This window comes from Heterocephalus glaber, unplaced genomic scaffold (assembly GCF_053883595.1).
Source record: "Heterocephalus glaber isolate CG9 unplaced genomic scaffold, H.glaber_assembly_v1.0 deba00000347, whole genome shotgun sequence".
NCBI classification, from domain to species: Eukaryota; Metazoa; Chordata; class Mammalia; order Rodentia; family Bathyergidae; genus Heterocephalus; species Heterocephalus glaber.
The window spans coordinates 58,749,128-58,771,947 of record NW_028258143.1 but is presented as its reverse complement, the minus strand read 5'-3'; the positions used below and the strand labels follow the sequence as shown (position 1 = coordinate 58,771,947).

Sequence of the window (22,820 nt, the reverse complement as noted above, 5' to 3'; positions counted from 1 at the left end):
GAAAGGGAACTCATAATAGGGAAATTATATAAATAAACCATTTGCATAATACAACTTTAAAGTAGATACAAGCAGCATAGAAATAGTGACTAATGTAAAACTATGTAATATATTAAATCAAAAATTACAAAATAATTTGTTCATTTGTATATTTCTACATATTTATTGGAATCCCTCTGAATACCCAGCATCATGCTAGGGGCACTGGGTGTATGATAGTGAATTAGACAGACTTGGACTTGCAATCATGCAAGTATATTCTCTTGATGGATAGATGTTGACAGGAGATGACAAGCTTGATGAGTGAAAAGAAAAGAATCTAGTCTGGGAAGACAGAGAAGGCTACACAGGGTATTTAAGGTCCCTCTGCCTAGTGAGTGAGAAAAATTAGCCAGGCAAATAGGGGCCTTGGTTTGGGGGTGAGGAAGAGAAAGATTCTCATCAAAGGGATCAGTACTTCATAGGACATAGATGTGAAAAACTTCCTCTTATGGGTTGTGTTTAGATGTCTCCCCAGTTTTGAGCTCATAGGTGGGGGCTTTTCAGAGGTTGCTGGATCTAGGATGTGTCCATATGTATTATAGGCATGATAACTGGGTTAGTCCACTGATTGGTTTAGCATGGTTCTAGGTGTGGGTAATGGGAAGCCCCACCCTGGGTGTGGGTGGCACCAACCAATAGGCTTGTATCCTGAATGGAATATAAAGGGAAAGGAAGGCTCGCTGCTGGCTGCTTCCTGCCTGTCCTGCCATGGACTGTTTCTCCATTGCCGTACCCCTCTGCCATGCTGCCCTGGCTTAGAGCCAGCTGACTATGAACTGAAGCCTCTACACACTTTAACTTATGGGTGTTGCATATTTTGTCCCAACAATAAGAGAGTAACTAAGACACTTCCCCATTTGAATAACTAAAGCAATGAAAGGACACTGGGGACAATGAATGAAATTTAGGATCATAGTAAAAGAATGATTGAAATGACAGGTAAGGCTAGAAAAGGCAGAATGAAATAATAGACATAAACACAAAAGTTATTAATCTCTTATGGTGCCATAGATTCTTCTGACCAACTAGTAAAGTCTATTCTTAAAATGATGTTTTTAAATCCATAAAGTAAAAAGTATAATTTTACAAAGAAAATCAACTTCATTGAAATATAGTTGTCAATTTTTGTCATGATATTATAATCCAGTAATAATGCACTAAAGAAGATGTAGCAGTGGCTCTGACATCTCCCATAATTTTCAAGTAGTGATGAGCATACACAGTGTTCAAGCATTCAGTAACAACTCTCAATGTTTAATAAGACTATTTCTGTTGATGACAAAGTTACAGGTACTGTAAAGTTTGCTGTAATTTGTTGCATTCACTTATGATTGAAGAAAATGCAAAATGTCAATTAGAAATACATAAAAATAAGATACATTTTTGCCATCCAAAGTCATGAATGCCTTAAATTCATGGGCTCCCTGGAAGTCACAGATGCCAGATTAAAAACTTCTGTGAAATATGAAAGCATTGTTTTTTCTCTGTCTCTATTGTCGATATGCTATGTTATGATGATTCCTGATGTCTTGGTGAGGTTTATAAATCACAAGCACAGGGAGGATAGGAAAGAAATTCTTAGTCATATATTTTGTATTACAGTGTGAGGCTCACAAAGCAATGTGATGTCATATCTCTTTCTTGCTGAATTATGTAACAGTCACAGTTTCACAGTCCCAAGTGTTAACATAGTGATATTGAGTCTCCGCTCACCCCTCCAATCAAGAAGCCTCAACAGTCACCGGCCCCCCAGTCCAAGGCAGCGTTCACCTCACTGGGCCTGCCCAAGGGAGAAAAAGGACAACAAAAAGCAATTGAACATACTGATGAAGTGCAAAATGAAATAGACAGACTTAATGAACAAGCCAGTGAGAAGACATTGAAAGTAGAACAGAAATGTAACAAACTCTGCCAACCATTTTTTCAGAAGAGGTCAGAATTGATTGCCAAAATCCCCAATTTTGGGGTAGCAACATTTGTTAACCATCCACAAGTGTCTGCACTGCTTGGGGAGGAAGACAAAGAGGCATTGCATTATTTGACCAGAGTCAAAGTGACAGAATTTGAAGATACAAAATCAGGTTACAGAATAGATTTTTATTTTGATGAAAATCCTTACTTCGAAAATAAAAGTTCTCTCCAAAGAGTTTCATCTGAATGAGAGTGGTGATCCATCTTGAAAGTCCACTGAAATCAAATGAAAATCTTGAAAGGATTTGACGAAACATTCAACCCAAACACAGAATAAAGCCAGCAGGAAGAGGCAGCATGGAGAACCCGAGAGCTTCTTTTCCTGCTTTACTGACCATGCTGATGTGGGTGCAGATGAGTTAGGAGAGGTCATCAAAGATGATGTTTGGCCAAATCTGTTGCAGTACTACTTGGTTCCTGATATGGATGATGAGGAAGGAGAAGGAGAAGGAGAAGGAGAAGGAGAAGGAGATGAAGAAGAAGAAGAAGAAGAAGAAGAAGAAGAAGAAGAAGAAGAAGAAGAAGAAGAAGAAGAAGAAGAAGAAGAAGAAAAGAAGAAGAAGAAGAGGAGGAGGAAGGACTGGAAGACATTGATGAAGAAGGGGATGAGGATGAAGGTGAAGAAGATGAGGATGATGAAGGGGAGGAAGGAGAGGAGGATGAAGGAGAAGATGACTAATTGAATACTGATGGATTCTAACCTTCTTTTTCCCCCTTTTATTCCCCTTTTTTTAAAAAATTGTTCTCCAGTCCCTGGAAGCAAGCTGCAGTCCTTTTCCCCCCTCTTGTGCTCAGTTGCCCTGTACTTGAAGTCTTTTCTCAAACACCATGGCTCTCGACTTATTTTGTGGGAGATACCTTGAGCAGAACACAACAGGAAAAGGATCTCTACAACCTTCTGTTCTAAATTCATTTTGATCCCCTCCTGTCTCACACAAACTGTGTGGAATCAACACCACCGTGCTCTGTGGGAAAAAAGAAAACCCTTCCGCTCCCTTCGCTCTGCGGGAAGCTGGAGGGTGCTCGGCCCCTGTGTGGCAGTGCATAGAATTCTAGCTCTTTTCCTCCTTTCTCTGTATATCGGCCTCAGAGATTACACTGTCTCTATGTGAATATGGACGGTTAGGGTTTACCAACATGTACCTGTCTACTTTCTCTTGTTTAAAAAAAGAAAAAAAACTTTAAACAATAGTATATAGGTCACCAAAGGGTGGGTTTGAGATGTTTGGGTGGGTTAAGCGGGCATTTGACAACATGGCTTCTCCTTTGGCACATTTAATTGTGATGTTAACAAACATCCTTGCAGTTTAAAATGATACTTTTAAATAAAATTCTGTCGTAATGATGACTTGAGCCCTGCCACTCGATGGGAGAATCAGCAGAACCTGTAGGGTCTTATTTGGAATTGACATTCTCTACTGTAATTTTGTTGGTTTATTTTTAAATTCTTTTCTGTTTTTACTGGAAGGGAAAAGGTGATGTGCAGTTGTAAACGTTCAAAGTGTACTAGTTGCTTTGTTACAATAAAACTACATGTGTACGCAAAGAGTTTGATGTTTTCTCTCGGAATGGAGAGCCTTCCAAACTTGACTTGTAACAATGCCACCTTTGTCACCTAATTCCATATTTTTTGACATCACACTTTCCAGGATGACCTCAGGGCTACATAGATGAGGTAAAGGGATTTGAATCAGTGTCTTAAAGTCTCCATAGCTGTGGATGGGTACATACAGTTTTCCAGTGTTTCTGAAAATATGTCACTTGAGGTAACAGGATCTGAACTGAATTCTAGTTGTAATCTTCTTACCTCCAATCAGCAGCTCTTAAAATGGGCCTCTTTGTACCTGGATGTAATAGGCACATCCTCTGCCACCCTCACGTAGACCTGGTGCACTGGTGACTGCAACCAGGGAAGGGGTGCTCGAGGGTAAGGGTCCCCAGGGGTCTAGGAGAAAATTGAGACCCCACTGTGTGAATCTAGGTGGGATGCAGACTCTGCTCAAAGCTGCTGTACAGAGTAACAGAGGCTTCTTAATGCATAAGCTTTTTACTGCTATAAAATAGAGCTGAAATTAAACGCCAGTTTTTCAGAGGTGAATTAATGGACAGCCTAGTCAAATTTAAAGCTTTTTGATGTATAAAACTTTATGAATGGAACTACCCCATCAGTAGGCAAAGTGTAACCCTAACCTGTCTAGATGGATAGTGTATGATACATCACTGTATACTGGTGGGAAATCTTGCTCCAATAAAGGAATGTAAAGATTCTTTTTGAAGAAAAAAAAAACCATAGTGATATTGCTGTGTTAGGCAGCTTTCCGTCCCTATAACCAAAACCTGAGATGATCAACTTATAAAGAGCAGAGTTTATCTTGACTCACCATTCTGGAGGTTTCAGTGCATGGTTCACTGTCCCTGTTCATTTGGGACCTGAGGCAAAGCAGCATATCCCGGCAGGAGTGCAAGGCAGAGCAAAGCTGCTCACTTCCTGTCTGGGAACCAGAAGGAGAGAAGAAAAAGGGGCTGGGATCCTGTTACACCCATCGAGTGTACTGTTACCAATGACCTGAAGACTTCCCACCGCATCTCTTAAGGGTTCTACCACTCCCAATTGCCTCAAACTGGGGGCCAAGCCTTTGGCACATAGGCCTTTGGGGGACATTCCAGACCTAAATTATACCCATTTCTGAGACAGAGCATGTTAAGAAACCCCAGACAGGGCCCTTTGGAGGCCCAGGCCTTTTAAATTAAAGGTGACTTTCTATGGTCAGCAGACTTTCTTCTGCAACCTATAGGTCTTAAATTAAAGCTGGCTTTGACAACTTCACAACACAGGAGATTGAATTTAGAGGTGAAAGTTAGATTAGAAATGTGAAATATTATTGACTTTTAGCAGCATATTTTCAAAGGACTGATAGCTTTCTTATGCCTGGCCAGTCCAGCCCCAGAATGTCTGCCTAGTCTCCTTAAGCAGGCAGTACCTAGTTAGGTCCATAAAGACTTCGAGCCTGGTACTTCTCTGCCAGACTCATTGCCTCAGGCACTGAGCGTGTTTCCTGGCAGTGATTTCTCTCCCCTGGCTATATAAAGGAAGACTCAGTTTCCTCAATAGTTCCCAGGCTGACCTTTCCATTGTCGGTGTGCACTTCACCCTGACTGTAGTATCAGAGCTAAGCCCTTCCCTGATCTCTGCATCTGGAAAGGAAGGAAGGAGGGGGACTTGAATTCAAATGTTTTGCTTGTGCCTGTTGAATCCCTGTGTCCTCTGAAATGGGGCCATTCACTTGGAAGAAAAAGACCCTGTTCCTCATTCCATCGAGAAAATTAGTTTTTAATCTTCCTGACTTTTGACTCTCTACTGGACCTACTCCCTGAGGGAGTTGATTTGAGTGATATGAGTTACTTATTCTATTTTCAATAATAAAGCTGCCTCAGAAATAACTTTCACATCTCTTGGTGACAAATCAGAAAAAGGGCAATTTTTCAACCTAAAGAAGTTGAAACATGATTTCTCTATTATAGAAGTCAAATGGTTGAAAAACTACACAAAATAGGAGAAAGCTATTCATTAGATTCAAACTCTAGCAAACAAGCCCTCCTTTATGCTCACTCGGAAAAACTGACAAGTTCACTAATATCAGTGCCAGTTCACTGGTACAGGGTGTGGGCTGCCAGCTTTCAACAGGAGATAGCTGGCAGTGCCACAGTTTTACTGGAGTGAGAGACGATATCTTCTGCTCCTCAACAGAGTGGTACATGTGTGGGGGGTATTTTTGTGGGGGGGGGGGTTGGTACCAGAGATCGAACTCAGGACCTGGCACTTGCGAGGCAGCCTCAGTGCCACTGCGCTAAATCCCCAGTGCCAACAGAGTGGTACATGTACAGTAGGAGCTGTTGGCGTGCAGAGCTTGGACAAGGAGGGCAATGAGTGGCATCTCACTGAACCACCTGCCCAATGGCCGGGACCTGATTGACACGGGCTTTCAAACAGGATCCGCAACAGCGTCCTGAGTTGGGATGACACCTTGGCAGAGAATAACCGGAAGGTGGACGTATAGGGCAGGGCTGTTTTGCAACTTACAAACTCAGTCACCTAACCTTCATGAGTACTAAATTATTTAAAATAAATAGCATTTTTTGGTTTGGGTTTTTTTCCTTTTTTTTGCTGTTGTTTTTTTCTGGAAGGACATAGGGATTCTGATTCAGTGAAGAGTCGCTTTTAATTTATAGACAATTTTCCCAGCTTTCAGAATTAGTCTGAAAGCCAAGCTATGAAAATCAGATATCAACAGAGTTAATTAGGAATTAATACGCTTCACTGATGATGCTTGAAGAGATGGGCTTCTGGAACGTAGTTGGAGGTGTGCTCATGTGGCACTGGATGCGAAGGGCCTGAGATATTGGGTTGCTGTAATACTTTAGTGCTCTGAGAATTTTAAAACCAGTTCTAAGTTCGCTATTTGTCCTTGGCTACCTGATGTTTGAGGGATTATGCTTAAGTACTCTGCTTTTATTTTTCCAATCTGCAAAAAAGCACAAGCCATATAGAAAACTATTTCCATTTCCAAAGGTGGTCGGGCAGTTCGCCCGTGAGTGGGGAACTGAAATCAGGCATTTCCCGGCAGGAAGTCCTATAATAAAGCAAGTCAGCCAAGGAGTAGGTGTTGTAAGATAAACCAACCTACACTGGCACTATGCTGGGTAACCACGGCAGAAATGCAATGAGAGCCCGTCTAAATGCAGCATCTCATTGCAGGATGCCTAAATGAGGGACTAAAGGACTTCCAGTGTATGAGATCAGTCTTGGTCTACGAGAGTCAAATTATGTGCCTTAAGAATTTGACTTAGTTGTAAGTGGTACCATCACTAAGATGCAAAACCTTCATAATGATACCTTCAGCAGTGGACATGTAATACATAAAAGGATGTGAAAATTAAATAATGGCATAGGATACAGTACTTAGATTTTTTTTAAAGAGTATTATGGCATAAATATTTCAACCACATAATTGAAAACGCAGATGAATACAGTATGATATGACAATATTGACACCGCATAGAACATTGCAAAGGCAGTTGTTGGGTTAGAAGCTTCTAATGATTCTCCCAACAGAATGCCTGTAGTTTTGTGAGAAAACAGGATTGTAGTTCAGTTGCAAAGAGGACTGGCTATACTGTGGTCATTTCTTCTTATGTACTTTAGATTTTCTAGCAGAGCACATGGCTTAGTTGTATCTTTATCTATCAGCAGTACGTTGTTGTTTATCTATAAGTTTGTTACAAGTTCTAATAAAGGAGATGAACCCACAGATTTGTTCACTTTATTACACATAAAAATCCTGGCCTAGCACAAAGGAATATGATTGCTGTTTTGACTTTGTCCTAGTACATCTCAAAGAGATCTTTTTTTTTTTTTTTCAGTGCTGAGGATCAAACTCAGGGACTCGCACATGCTAGGCAAGTCTTCTACCACTGAGTCACGCCCCTAGACCCTCAAATCTATTCTTAAGAGAATTGTTTCAACTTCAACGGACACTAAATATTTATTGCAAATATATAACCTTGGAAACACTAACACAAATATTTTGTATAATCAGCAGATCAATTTACATAAGTGAATACACTTTTCTGTCCTTTGTGTATTTGTTTCACTAGTTATGATTTTGCTATTAGGAGTAAATATTTTTATAGTTTTACTAGTAGCCTAGAGTGAACTGCCTTGAACTGAACATTCCTTAGTTCCACAGACTTACTGCCCATCTCTGGTCATATGTTTGTGTGTGTATATATATATATATATATACACATATATATATATTGGTACCAGGGATCGAACTCAGGACCTTGCACTTGCAAGGCAGGAAGCAGCACCACTGAGCTAAATTCCTGGCCCCTTGGTCTTCTATAAATTAAAGATGAATTCAAGCGTAGTCCTAAGATTCAACAATTTCTCTATTCTTGGAATAATTTTTAAGTGCAAATAAATAATTATAATTAAGGTATGATCATAAAATAATTATGTGAGGAGGATAATCAGAGCATAGAATAAAAAAGGAAGGAGGAAGTGGGCTCAAAGATTAGAAGTAGCAAGATCAGTGGAGAGTTTTATGGTGGTTCAGAGAGAACAGATAAGGGTCTGAAATGAGGCAGTAGCACATAGTAGATGTTGAATAAATGTCTTCTGGATGAAAGGCTGATAGAAAAGATATTTAGAAGATAGTATCAATAAACTTTAGCTGTTAATTAAATGTCACAGATCAGAGAGGGAAGGACTCAAGAGTCATTGCTGACAGTTCTAACATATTAGTTATATGGGGGCCTCTACATGGCCCCTACAGCTCAATCTAGTTAGTATCAGCCATGTTGAGCTTGAAAACCCATAGACCATCTGGAAATAGATCACTTACAGTAGTGATGGTGAACCTTTTAGAGCTTTCAATGATAAAAAAAAAACAACTTGCTGTGGCACTCATGCCATAGGTTTGCCACCAGTGACCTAGAGATTACCTAGAGAGATAAAAGTGTCCTGAACCTGTGAAGATGGTGGAGAGTTCACCTGTGAATTTAGGAATCTACGTAGAGAAAGTCGCCAAAGTGAATTAGATCGTATAATGCCCAAGAAGACAAGAAGGTGAGACAGAGTTGCCAACTCTCAGGAACTAGGAAAGGAACTAAGATGAGCTACTGTGAAGGCCTTGGGAGAGGTGCGCAAGGGAAGTGCTGGGGACATCAATGGGAAAAGTTTCAGGAAAAAACACATGCCCATTGAAAGAGAAGACTACAGAGAGACCATTGTCTTTGATAGGAGGATAAGAATGGAAGGGAGGAGACAGAAAAGGCTACCTCACAGGAGCACTTCAGGTTCTGGACTGCAGAGAGGATAGATGGGAAAGAAGCTCCAGGAATGAACCAAGTCCAGGAATGACTTTTGAAACGTGGCAGTCTCTGGATTTTGTAGACAGAAAGAACATAGTACAAAGAAAATAATTGAAGCTATAGGAAAGAGAGAAGAGATTTAAAAGATAGCCCAAATGAAAACATGCACCATTTCCTCAGAGATAAAAGGAACTGAGGCATCATAGATGAATTTGTTCAGCCTCTCTAAGATATAGGAGACCAAATGTTTGCTAATGAGCATTTGGAGTAGTGATAGTGAACGTAAGCCAAAGGATAAAGCTTTCATGAGGAAGCTAAGGAATGTGTATATTTTCTACATATCTACCTTTCCTCATTTGTTTGATTTTTTAACTTCTTCTCCAGATATAGTATTTTTCATTAATTATGTTTACTAATATATGTTCCTGACTTAAATTAATCCATAAGATCATAGAATTTTAAAATAATTGTACACAATTATTAGATTGTTAAATTATTAAATGGCCAAGAAAGCTATGTCAAAAATCTTTTAAATGGTGCATTTGAATTATTACTAATCTTTCTGAGATCTATCTACACATAATCTAATAAATAAAATGAGGCAGCAAATGGACTCTTGTATCTGACCATAATCTGCAATGCTGGAATTTTCTACTTGCTCCTTTTGACAGGTGAAGTCCTATTATACTACAAATAAATATGCCTTTCTTTGTGCATCCAACAATATACCGATGACTCTAGCATCTGTACATCTCTAATTATGTTTCATTTTGCAAAGAACTTTATCCAAAATACCAAATTGGCTTGTTCATCTTTCAGCTTGTATGTTTCTTTTTCTTTTCTTTTCTTTTCTTTTCTTTTTTTTGCAAACCCATTAGCTATCTAAATGGAATTCTACTTTAAACTTTAAAATATGTCATTAATTAGCAGTTTCTATCACTTGTACTGTGTCAAATGTGTAGATAAGGAGGAGACAAATGAGGCAAAGGCTTACAAGGTTTTCTACCACACATCAATTTACATATGTACAGCTTTACAGGGGGGTTTTTTGTCTGGTGTGGAGCCCCATGGGCTTTTTAACTTCATTTCTCACAAGACTGCACAAGGAAAAAGGTGCTCTGACTGACACCTATTAATTTCTTACTATTTGGATAGTGGGGAGATAAAGCAGAATAGAATCACTTCAGAATTCCTTATCAAAGTGAGCTAACTTGGTTTTATGAGTGTTAAATAGTGATATGGGCATTGCTTTTTGGGGGGAAAATAAGGAAATGTTGCTCAAGGTGCTTGTGAGGACAGAAAAGAGTATGACCAGGTGTCCTTTTCCAGCACGCCCTGTTGTCTAATTCTTTTTAGTGAAATAGTAAATATAAAGAGGAAAAATTAATTGGATAAATTGACAAGCAGTATCCTTTAGTGACCTCAGAAAACACAAAGCATGATTCTACTAAAACTATGGCCTTTGTGTTTTGAACACTTCTCTCAGGTTTTGGGTCCTTTCCTGTTCCGAAGACTTGTCTTGAAAAGACCACTAGATAACAGAACGCAAGGCTTATGGTTTTTCAAAAACTTTCTGCTAAATGATAAATGACTACACAATAATCAGAGAACCTGTGCTAGCTTTCTGTAGCTGTGACAAAATACCAGAGGAAACGACTTAAAAGGAGAAAGGATTTATATCAGTTCACCATCGCAGAGGTTTCCGTCCATAGTTAGCTGGTTCCATTGACGTGGGCTCAAGGCATGACAGAACATCCGCTGAAGGGTGTGGGGAACAAAGCTGCTCATATCCTGGGAACCAGGAAGCAAGAACAGCAGGAAAGAGCCAGACTGAGGGACCAGGGACCAGGAATCGTCTCCAAGATCATACCACTTGTGACCCACTGAGACACACCCATAAGTGTTCTTCACTAACCAAGGCCTCTCTCATTCTATCAAATTAACAATCAAGCTTAACTGTCCCAGAACCTATTACATTGTCATTAAAAGCAAAATACACATATTAAAGCTCTATCTAAAATTTCAGTCTCTTAAAATCATAATGATAAAAATTATCTGTAAATGGCCCAGTAATATTGCTCCCCAAAATTAAAAATTAAAATCATTGCTTTATGGCCTGAGGAGTTGAGCTGGGATAGCCTAGTTGGGGTGATTTGATGGTAAAGACTGGTCCACTTTTTTATCCGGTCCTCAACAACAAGCATGAAATCTACCACACCTGAATGTGGAAAAGAATCCCTGACCTAATGACCAAAGGCTCATCTTTGGGAGTCCCAACAGCTAAGATTCAGTCATGCACTGCATTGAGAGTCTAATTAAAAAGAGAAAAAACAATGAAGCAAGAAATGAATTCATTCATTATTTGGCTAAACACGGGAAGACAGCCTGTCTACAGCCTGTCCTCCCTGTATAAATCACAGTTTTAGGAGTATATAGTATATAGAAACAAAAGCAAGGAACCAACCAGGATGGATAGTATATTATTCAGAGTTCCTGTTGCTGAAACACAATACTCAATACTCACAATTTAAAGAAGAAGAGATTTAATTTAGCTCATGGTTTCAGGAGATGCAGTACAGGGTCAGCAGTCTCCAAAACAGGAATGGCAGAAGGGTATGATGGAGGAAAGCTTCATTTTTCATGGAGACCAAAAATCAGAAAAAGGTAACAGTGCCAGAGAAGAAGAGGTGAGGACCAAATATATCATCCATGACCCACCTGGACACACTCAGAAGTCTGCTTTACTAAACCCAAGCCAATCGAGTTGACACAATTAAGCTTAACTACCTAGGATATACACATGTATAACTGTAGTTGTAAACCCAATTTTGTGGGTACAGTTGTGCTAGGTTGGGAGTTTTCTTTTCCCAGCATGAGATGCAGCTGGGAAGAAAACAAAAGAGCAGGTTAGAATGACAGTATCTGGGTGTTTCTTTAAATCTTTCAACTTTATAGGAGCCCCTTGTTCAAAATGACATATAAATTTATTAATATGCACATGTGCACAGGAGCCATACAAAATATGAAACTCAGAGAAAGGGCCAGATGGTTGAAGCTTAAATACCCACTCCACAGGAAAGAGGGAAATAAATGGAGTGGAAAAGGAGGGGCCATATGCAACTTTAGAGGAATAAATGATTTTTAGAAATAGGTGAGCCTGAAGAATTGACAGTGGCCTAGGACACTACTCTCAGCTCCAGGGGAGGAGCCACAGGTTACCAGAAAGTACAGAACTTCCCTCCCAACAAAAGTTGTCTAATTATGTAAATAATCTCTGAGGTAATCAATTGGAGCCACCTCAGGAGAACAGATGAAAAATCTGTCTTGGTGTGGTGTCAGCTTTTATCTCTTCTCTTTTCTGGTGATTAATCTTTTCTATTACTTGATGAACTTCCTAGGGATAAGGCTTAATATAATTGAACATCTTTGGAAGATGCTTCCTCAATCCAATAAGAGAACTTCAGAAAGAGCATTTCCTTGGGTTTGGAATGAGAAAGGAGGTACGAAAGGCCAGAAAGTCCTAGGTTTAGAGGCAGCTTCTAAGGCCTTCCAGCTTCCTTTAATTCAAAAGTGCCTACTATGTCAAATCACTGAACTTCTTTATTGTTTTCTAAGCCTCAATAGTACATACACACACACACACACACACACACACACACACACACTTCTTTTCTGTCTCCTCCGCTGGCTGTATGATTAGTTCCATTGAGTCAAGGACGTGGTCTGTTTACCTCTAACTTTAATACCTAGTATAGTGTATAGCAAATAATAGGTGCTCATTAAATATTTGTTGGGCCCCCTTATGGGGTCCAAGGAGATACCCCTAAAGAACAGATGGGAACCTCAACTCAACCAGGAAGTTTCTTGAGTATGATTACAGACAAGCATTTCAGGATGTGTCAGAGGTATAGGCCAATTTATTAGACAAAGTAAGAAAGTAAGAGAGAATGGCAAAGGGACTTCGGCTTGAGGAGATAGGGCATCACTCTGATGGAGATTAGACTGGCCCATTAACCAAAAAAAAGGAGACCACTTTTTATAAAGTAAATGAGATGGGCTATGGTCTGCTTGATCATTTTCTCATTTCTGGTTTCAAAGATAGTTCTGGAGCTGGGTGTGGTGGCGCATGCCTGTAATACCAGCACTCGGGAGGCTGAGACAGGAGGATTGCTGCAAGTTTGAGGCCAGTCGGAACTACATAGCAAGACCCTGTCTTGGGAAAAAAACAAAGTTGTGGACAAGTTCTTCCAGCCTAAGGGGGCAATCTAGTCTCCAGGAGATTCCCGTTTAAGCTTAGAGGAGTCTCTGTTTGGGGAGGTTCTGCTGAAAACCAAGGTGAGCAAGATCCAGAGCAGTGCTTGGAGACTTGTAGATGCTCGTTGATAGCTGAAAATCCCTTATCTTGATGTTCTCAGTCTTCAAGGTAGATGAGATAGGTTATTTAAATGTAGGGCTAATCAACCTTGGATTGCCAGTTTGTAGACAGATTCTCCCTACATTGTTAAAATTTACTAAGCAGGAATCTGACCCAAATTTTTAAGGTAATAAAAGAGACAGATATAAAATGAAGGTCAGGCTTTGTTCTGCCTTTAAATTATGCATTTGGGTATCTACAAGCCCAAGGGAAGGGTCACTTTTTTTTTAACCAATTTAAGTTTTAAGTCCCTGACTGCCTCAGAAGAAAACACAAATGAGTGATAGATTAATGCTTTTAATGACCAACAGATTAAGGACCCAGGGGTTTATTCTCTGTCCCTGTGGTGGTCTCCGTCTCGATGGATGAGTGGTTATTTCCTTAGGGTTACATCACTTCACATCCTTCTCCAAGCAGTACACAGAAACCTTCTCTTAGCATTGTTATCTCATCCTCTCTCTAAGTGCAATTTTTTTATCTTTGCCATTTTTCAAAGGCAGAAAATTCTTACTGATTTTAACTTATACAGCTTGATAAATCAAGACATATGTTACCAAAAACAGTAGTGCAAGGAAATTTTTTCATCATGTAGGAATTCTGAGGCCTTCTTTAGGGGTGTTAACTAATCTAGGGAAATTGTCAGAAGTGAAAACTGCTTGAAATGTGCTTTTTAAAGACTTTGACATTTGCTTTTCTAGATGACATGTTAAGTTGCAACTATAAAGGAGAGAAAAAATAACTCTCTCTCTTTCTCCCCCTTTCTGAGTTCTTGTTTGGAACTGATCCCTGTAATAAAATACAGATTAACAAGAGAAAAATAATGGAAGATTATGAACATGTATATCTCATGTATACATGGGCAATACCCAGAAAAAAGAACAAATCTCCAAGAGGTGGTTTTGCAGTTACCATCTTCAACAAGAATAAAGATAAGTATTGAGGAAGCTGGTTATGGGAAAGTGACCAGGAAAAACACAGTAAATAAGGGTAGGTTTTGTCATGCAGCCTTAAACCTGTCTCCTCCATTGGTAAAATTTTCTAGAAAATTAGCATCCTCCTTCTCTTCTTGATGCAGGGAAGGGACACCCTTACAAATGGAGATTACCTTAATAGATGCAAACTTCCCTTACAAACAGGTAATTTCTACTGTTTTTAGGGCTTCTTCAGTAGCTGCCTCTCAAAATAAAACTTATGCCAAAGAGACATGTTCAGAGGTGATATATTCCAGTCTCCTACACAGCCTTTAGTGAAACAATAGGAAAGCAGATTTATGTATCTGGCTCTCAGCACATTTGCCCATATGTGCTGTACTCCCAGGGTCACCATGTAACTTAAATATCCAAAAACGTTACCATCCACTCACCTTTATTGAACAATGTCAGACATTGTAGAAGGCACTCCTGAGACTGAGCGTTCTCAGTGTAATGCACCCCCAAACCGACAGCAATAAGAACACCTGATCAGGATACAGGAGTCCTGTGTCTGAATCCACACTGTCCCATGTATTAATTGAACGACTATGGACAAGCAGCTTCATCTATCTAAACCTTGATGATTCTGTCCTTCTTAAATGATTGGGATTCTTGGGCTGGGAATATAGCTTGGTGATGGAGTGCTTGCCTCAAATGTGTGAGGCCCTGGGCTCAGTCCCTAGTCACATACACACACACACACACACACACACACCCTCAATGGGGTTCGCATAAGACAACATTTAGAGAGTAACAAGTACATCTCAGTCAAGGAGATAATTTTTGGTATGGGTATTTGACAAAGGATGCCTGTTTAGACTATATGTATAATTACTATATACAATAATCTAAAAAGCAGATAACAGTTTTCTAAAAACAGGCAAAATATCTGAACAAACACTTCATGAAAGAAAATACATACCCAGGTGCGGTGGTGCAGGCCTGTAATCCCAGCACTGAGGAGGCTGAGGCAGGAGAATCACCATGCATTCAAGGCCAGCCTGCACTACATAGTGAGACCCTGAAATATATATATATTTCAGAATGTAAGACCTGGATTGTAGGTAGAATATTATTTTGATTGTTTTAAAAATTAGGAACTGTACATGGACATGACTTCCATCTACCAAGAAGACCAGTTTCTTAAAACTGCTTCCAGAACTTCTGCCTTCTTTTTATATTCTGTGTTAGTATCATATATATATATATATATTTGGTTAATAAAAATATGCAAAGGTGATCAATATCCTTAGTCATTTGAAAATTGCAAACTAAAACCACAATAAAACACTACCACACCTCCTCCAGGTGGCTGAAATCAAAAGGCCTGATGACACTGACACTGTCACTTCATGCATCCAAGGAGGTCCCCAAAGCGGAGATGGAGACCCCAACTCACCCTACCCATGATTGTAGGTTTACTCACTTTCATCATGGAAAAAGAATTTTTAAGACACATAATTGAGCAGCATAAAGAGATTTATTAGACAAAAATTTTAAAACACACACTCAGAGAGAATAGAATATGGACTTTCAAAAGTGGCACAGTATGACCTGGAGCTGGATATAGTTATGTGGTCGTGGAGGTGTCGTCAAAGGGGCGATCTGGGACATGATTCCTATGTCTGTCATGTTGCCCATATGGCCAGCTATGTCAGAATGCAAACCATTTACAAATGTCTAAGGTTGAGATATCCTGCCTGCTTATGAGAGCATTTTCTTGAGGATGGAGATCAGTAGGAGAAAGTGCAATTTACAGGCAAAAAAGCACCAGCCCAGGATTATTGTGTCTTTAAGACCCTTGGAGATTTTTTGTAGTGGTTTCCTGGAAGGGAAAAGGTCTTGGGTAACTTTTGTGTCCTGAAGCTGTAGTTTTTTCTTAAAAGAACATTTTTTAAATTAGAATTTTCATTGTCTACTTTCTATCTTTTTTTTCTACCCTATCTCAATACCATCTACTAGAGAGGATATGGAATAATTGGAATTCTCATATGCTGCTGATAGAAATATAAATTGGTACAAGCATTTTGGAAAACTGTTTTCAGAATGTACAAAAGTAGATAAATGAATATCTTGTGGCCTAGTGATTCTACTATGCATAAATACTTAACATAAATGAGTATTTTTATCTACCAATGAACATATAAAGGAATGTTCATGGTTACAATTTCAAATAGACAAAAACTGAAAATATTTCAAATGTTCATCAATAACAAAAAGATAAATTAGAGCATAGACATGCAATGGAATATTATCCAGCTATGAATAAAACCCTTCTGTATGTAATAGCATGAATGGATCTCAGTGACATAATGTTGCACAAAAGAAGCCAAACTCAGAATAATAGTGTGTGGTTCCCTCTATATGAGGTTTAAAACAGCTAAACCTGATCTCAGTTGATAGAGGTATGAATGCTGTTTACCTTTGGATATATAGTACTTATCTTACCAGCTGATTAAGGGTTCAAATGAGCCTTTTGGAGTGGTGGAAATATTCCATATTTTGATATGTGTTATGTTTACACAGTTATTCATATGTAACATTTCATAAAACATATACACTTCACAGCACATAGATTATACCTCAATTGAAAGCAATATAAAGGTATGTATATAATAAGTTTCTACTTCATTAAAGTGTGTGAAAAATAAGTGAGGTAAGTTATGTTGGTCTCAAAGGTGATTTACATTTTTTTAGGAATTCGTCTGATTTTTTTAAAATTTCCTACAATAAACATGAATTTATCATACACAGTAATATGTATCTGTCACCAAATCATTGAAACCTAGTTAGCAAAAACCTTGTTGTATTAATAAAATTAAACTCAGGAATAAATGTTGAAGTAGAATAATAAAAATTTGATGTAGTTTTCAAAGGGCTAATTCAGAATGTAAGACCTGGATTGTAGGTAGAATGTTATTTTGATTGTTTTAAAACTTAAGAACTGTACGTGGACATGACTTCCATCTACCAAGAGGATCAGTTTCTTAAAGCTGCTTCCAGAACTTCTGGCTTCTTTTTATGTTCTGTGTCAGTGTCTCAGCCCTCTGAAGCACTGTTTAAGCAAACAGTGCAAAGTGTGATGAATAAGGTAGATTAATTGGAGCTAAGTTTTTGAAGTAAAAAATAAGGATGACAAATATTGAATACTGATTTTCTTTATATGGTATATCAACCGAATATGAAAATAGCCTTGAAAAGAAGGGTTTTCAAATGCTTGAAAATGCGTGGAGCCTCTCAAGGGGGCTACTTTGAGGAAATATATTCACTTGAATGCATAAATTATGGGTTTTGGTTACAAAGGGCAATTCTGATGTAGCTAAGCAAATTTTGCTTCAATGTCCTGTAGGATAAAACCTTAAACAAGGTGTTTGAATAATCAGAAATAATTAAGACAGTCAGAAGACCTGCTAATTAACATTAGTTGAGGGAATACTTGAAAATGGAATTCATATTAACTAGAAGTTCCAGATGACATGCATCTTTATTAAAAGAAATGAAGTAAACAATACATTAATTAAATTTCTAAATATACAAAATAAGGAGGCTTTAAAAATGCCAATAAGGGAAGAGAAATAATATAGTGGATTTTAATCAAAATATCAAATCATTGATAGGAGAAATAATACAATTAGGCTTTGAAGTTTATAAGTTTACACATCCTGAAAAAATGCCAGAATTTAATATATAAATGCATCAACAACTTTCCTGACTGTAGAATTTGCTTTATTGACTAGCTAGTATCAGTCCCATAACAGGATTCCCTAAATATGTTGAAACCATTAATGCATTTGCAAAGTCAAAACTTTTCTCTAGTATTCTTAAAGATTAGGACTCTAACCTGTTTAGCTGGGAGTGGTGACACACACCTGTAATCCCAACACACTGGGAGGCTGAGGCAGGAGGGTCAAAAAGTTCAAGCCCAGCCTGGGCAATGTAGTGAGCTAGTAAGTCCCTGTCTCAAAGACATGAAAAAGGTCTGGGGATGGAGCTCAGTAGAGAGGCCCTGGGTTCAATGTTCAGTACTACAAAATAATCAGATAGATAGATGATAGATAGATGATAGACAGACAGACACGACTAACTTATTTGGTGGAAGACAATTAGAACAATTTATCTAAATTTGAGATCATGTGAAACACAATGAAGCTCTCAATATGTTTTAAAAAAGAAATGCAGATGCTTAGCATATATTTTAACACATCTGTGATACTCTCTGTGGGTGGCACAGGTGACTTTTGCAGTACTAGGCCCCACTAGCCCTGTTGCCAGCTCCGTGCTCCACTGTGACGCCCTGAGATTCCTAACCCCCCATGCATGTCCTCGTGTTCTGCTTCAAAACATTTACTTCCCACGCCTTGTCACCCCTGTTCTGTGCTTATCTAAATCTGACCTTCAAAACCTTCAAAAAGCCATTTCCTTAATGAAAAACGGCCCTTTCTTCCCAAGCAGAAGTAATCATTTTCTGCTCCATACTCTCATGCTGCTCACTAGTTCCTATCATAAATTAGAGGCTCTGAATGACTAGCTCATTTCCCCTGCTAAACTGCAGCTCCTTAAAAATCTATACCTGCTTTACCTGCCATTCTCTTCAGGGTCTAGCACATTGCCAGCATTAATGTAATGTTAATATACAGTTGTAGTGAATAAATTACCTTTTTAAAAAGGAGATATGAAAAGGAAATCTGTTTAATTTTTTAAAGCTATAGAGGAAAACAGATAATTTTATACATCTTTTCAATATAACCTGAATCAAATGGTTTTGAACAAGATAAATATTTCCCTCTAAGGCAAATATGCTTAAAAACTAAACTGCATTGTAAAACAAAGCAATAGCTGTTTCATGTCTGGGCTGACTGTTGTGTGCTTTTGTAATATTAATGATACATTAAGTTCCCCTTTTTGTGCTAGGAGATTCGTGCCCCACATGGTGATCATTTAGAGAAAACATCATGCTCATTTGCTGCCTACCGATGTGTAGGACATTATTTAATTTTGATGAACTTCAGTTCCCCCATCTTAAAGATAAGAAACACCATTTTCAGCCTAACGTATACCACAAGTTTGCTTTGATAGATAATAATACAGGTAATAGCACTTTGTATACTGTAAAATTCTGTACGAATATAAGATATATGAGGAACATTAATATTAGGAACACTACAGTAGTAATAAGAGAGTGAGTAAATAACTGACGTAGGTCAGATTTTTCCAGTCAAATTTGTATGAAATGTTAAATGAAATGCTGAAAGCAAGGAAAGATTTTGGTGTGCAGTAATTTTAGTTTCCATCACAAGAAACTGAGTAATCCCAAAGGGCAAACATGAAGATTACTGAATTATTTTGCTGCTTTGTGAGTTGTATATGAGCAAATTCAATCCAGGAGACCCTGATAGATGGAAGACTTCCAAACCTAAAATAATCTCCAAGCTAATTTATTGACTATTACCAATTAGGAAGAATGGTTCTGTTTTCTTCTCTCCTACTACTCAGGTCAGCTTAATAAAAGTCTAAGACCTTTTCCATCACGCTTAATATCATCCTGCAGATTTTAATACACTTACTGAAAAGGAACATAGAATGTAGAACCCTATGATGACTCTCAGATCTAGAAACCCTCTGTATCACTATCACTGTGTCTAATCTTGACATACCCCAATGGCTCCAGCTCAGGAAAAAAAGATGGAAATTGACTGCTGGTCTCCAAATTGATGAGGCTTTTAAAAATATATTATTAAAAATATGATCTCCCACCATTTCTGAGTCCTGAAAGTCTTGGTCCGCTCATATGCAGAATCTTGTAATGCAAACATAGAAACACAACATTGCTATTTTCTGTTCACTCCTTCCCTCTGGGTCACCTAGGCCTGTGGCATATAGTTCTGCATTAGCTAGAGCAATTGACAAATATATTTTCTGTTTGATTTCCCTTTTCTCTTACTGAGGGTTAATCAGCATATCTATAGACATTTTCTAAGAGTACTGGCACTACTAGAATTAAACGTGGGATGGATTTTGCTATTGCCTACAAAGCTCCAGTTTCTTTCCCAGAGGAGTCACTGAGTGAGCCTGTCTTGAATAGTAAATGAACTCCAGATTGTGTGAAAGTCACTCTGACCCCTCATAGCCTGCACATAGGCCTCAAGGATTATAAGCATTCATATCTACGTAATCAAAATGCCAAAATGTCTTTAGGCGATTTGGCTAATCTTCATATTATGCTATGGTTGATGTCATTATTTAAAACTTTTTATTTAGGCTGGCAGTAATTAACAAGTATAATGAATACAACCCTTGTCTCTTGTATTTTTGGACAAATTTCATTGCCATTTAAAGAGCAGCAAAACCTTGACTGATCATAATGAAAATGAACCACGTTTCTTCCCTCTCCTCCACCCTAGGACCCAAAGTTAAAGATTTTAACCTGGAGTAAAAATTAAATTTTAACTTTCTATCCATGTCATAATTAAAACATGAGTGGTCAGGTGAGACTAACATCAGCTAATGACTTCTTTCATGTTATCATCATATCATGTAAGGGTAGCTGATGTTTGTATTAAAGACTTCTCTAGAGCATTGCGTATAACTCAAGGATACCAGACAGAAAATTGCCTGCTTTAAGGAGGAGAATGAAGTTCTTCCTTCATAAGTCATCATGATCTTGAGGTGACCTACTATGGAAACTAATGGCATGGAATTCTGTTTAAATCAAACTTTATGAAGTAAAATCTGTGCTAGAGGAAAAATTATATAAGTGAATCTTTCTATTTGAGATAGAAATTGAATTTCTATTTTAAGTCCTTTAGGGTGATTTATCTGTGTTTGTGTGATAAATGAGATATTGATAATATCTCTGTGTCTTTCTTAGAAGACAAAGGGAAATTAAAAGCCAACAGTCCCAGTCAGCCATCAGGCTCCGAAGGTGGCTCTTTGCTTCTCAAGTCTGGCACAGCAGCCCTGCCACCTGGAGCAGCCCCCTCACCCTCCAAGAGTACAAATGGAGCTCCTGGGACCATTGCTGAATCAGAAGAAGAAAAAGCCAAAAAATTACTTTACTGTTCACTATGCAAAGTGGCTGTGAACTCCCTGTCACAGCTAGAGGCACACAATACAGGTTAGCCACTATCTTTTGACTCTAAATAACTTTTACAACAAAACCCAATGTTTCCCATCAGAGTATCACATCTATTGTTCAGAAATTGTTTGTTCAATGTCTTCTCTACCCTTTTGATCCAAAAGGAGTGTTTTAGAAAAATATGATCCTAATGACTTTGGAAATAGCAAAGCAAAAGGAAGTTGGAGATAAAACTTGTTCTATTTATTTCCTCAAAGGCATCTAATACTTTGTAAAGCTCGTTTTGATTTCTGCACAATATTGTCACATACTTATAAGAGGAAAAAATGCAAACAACTTAAAAATCCATCAGTAGAGAAATATTGAATAAATTATAGTAACCCAATATGATAGAATATGTTATTCAGCCATTAAAATGTAATGATAAGAAAATATAAACTTGATTTGATATTTGAAGATTTCAGATCTTTATTTATCACAATCCTAATTTTGAAATGTATTTCTAGTATGCAAAAAAGAAAGAGCTGGCTAACAGTGGTTACTTTTGGGTGGTGAAAATCTAGGAAACCCTTATTTTCTTATGCTCCTTTATATTTTCCATAGTTTATTATATACTCTTATGTTTTTCCATTTTTTACAATGAAAGTATGTTAAATTTATAATCAGCATTGAAATGATCTTTAAAAAGCATGGGGAACTTCAGCCTGAAGACAGGCTCTCAAGCATAACACAACAAAGAGCTTCCTATAGCTCTAACCAACTATGTGAAGTATGTCTCTTCCTGTCTTAGGATCTAAACACAAGACCATGGTTGAGGCTCGCAATGGAGCTGGTCCAATTAAGTCCTACCCTAGACCAGGATCAAGATTAAAGATGCAGAATGGCAGTAAGGGGTCAGGACTACAGAACAAGACATTTCATTGTGAAATCTGTGATGTTCACGTTAATTCAGAAATTCAACTCAAGCAGGTAATGTATCCTGGATTAGTGTACCCTGTTGTTTGGGGCCACCCTTTTACTGTCAGTATCTTCTCATCTATGGAATGGTTTTCACTGTGCTCACTGAATTTTCTAACCTTTAGAAGATGCATAACATACAAGTGCTTTGTGGAAAGGAAAGTCTGTAGCCAATATTCCAGCATCTACTACTGTCTGTGTTGGGTTCTACGCTAGGTGTTAGAGAGGTGGGCACAGCAGTCACATGGCGCATACAGTCCAGCAGGAGCCTGTCTGTCAGGGACCCAAATCTGCTTAGGGAAACAGACTTCCCAGTAACAGGGGTGATACCGAGCAAAATCTGGTAAGGGCTATGGAGAGCAGAAGGACGGAAGCATTACAATCAAGTGGGGAGCAAGTTTTCGTTGAGAAGTCCCAAAGATTTTACCCAAACCATGTTTGAATAGGACCTAGAGCTGAGAGTGAAGAAACCAGCTACCTCTGTCTAGGAAATACATTCATGACTCAGCTAACA

At 38.4% G+C, this 22,820-nt stretch overlaps 1 protein-coding gene and 1 pseudogene across 18 annotated transcripts in view; both read left to right on the top strand.

Moving 5' to 3' along the window:
* The window catches only part of Znf385b (zinc finger protein 385B), a 423,340-nt gene that overhangs the window by 397,204 nt on the left and 3,316 nt on the right, over positions 1–22,820 (top strand). For all 17 annotated transcript variants that reach the window (XM_004868150.4, XM_004868149.3, XM_087201052.1 and 14 more), the window contains 2 exons: positions 21,143–21,388; positions 22,140–22,318. In XM_004868150.4, the coding sequence (XP_004868207.2) occupies positions 21,143–21,388; positions 22,140–22,318 (425 nt within the window). The remainder of the gene's footprint in view (positions 1–21,142; positions 21,389–22,139; positions 22,319–22,820) is intronic.
* LOC106007993 (protein SET-like) lies at positions 1,730–21,133 on the top strand (annotated as a pseudogene). The gene has a single exon (XR_015447326.1). The product of XR_015447326.1 is annotated as a protein SET-like (transcript).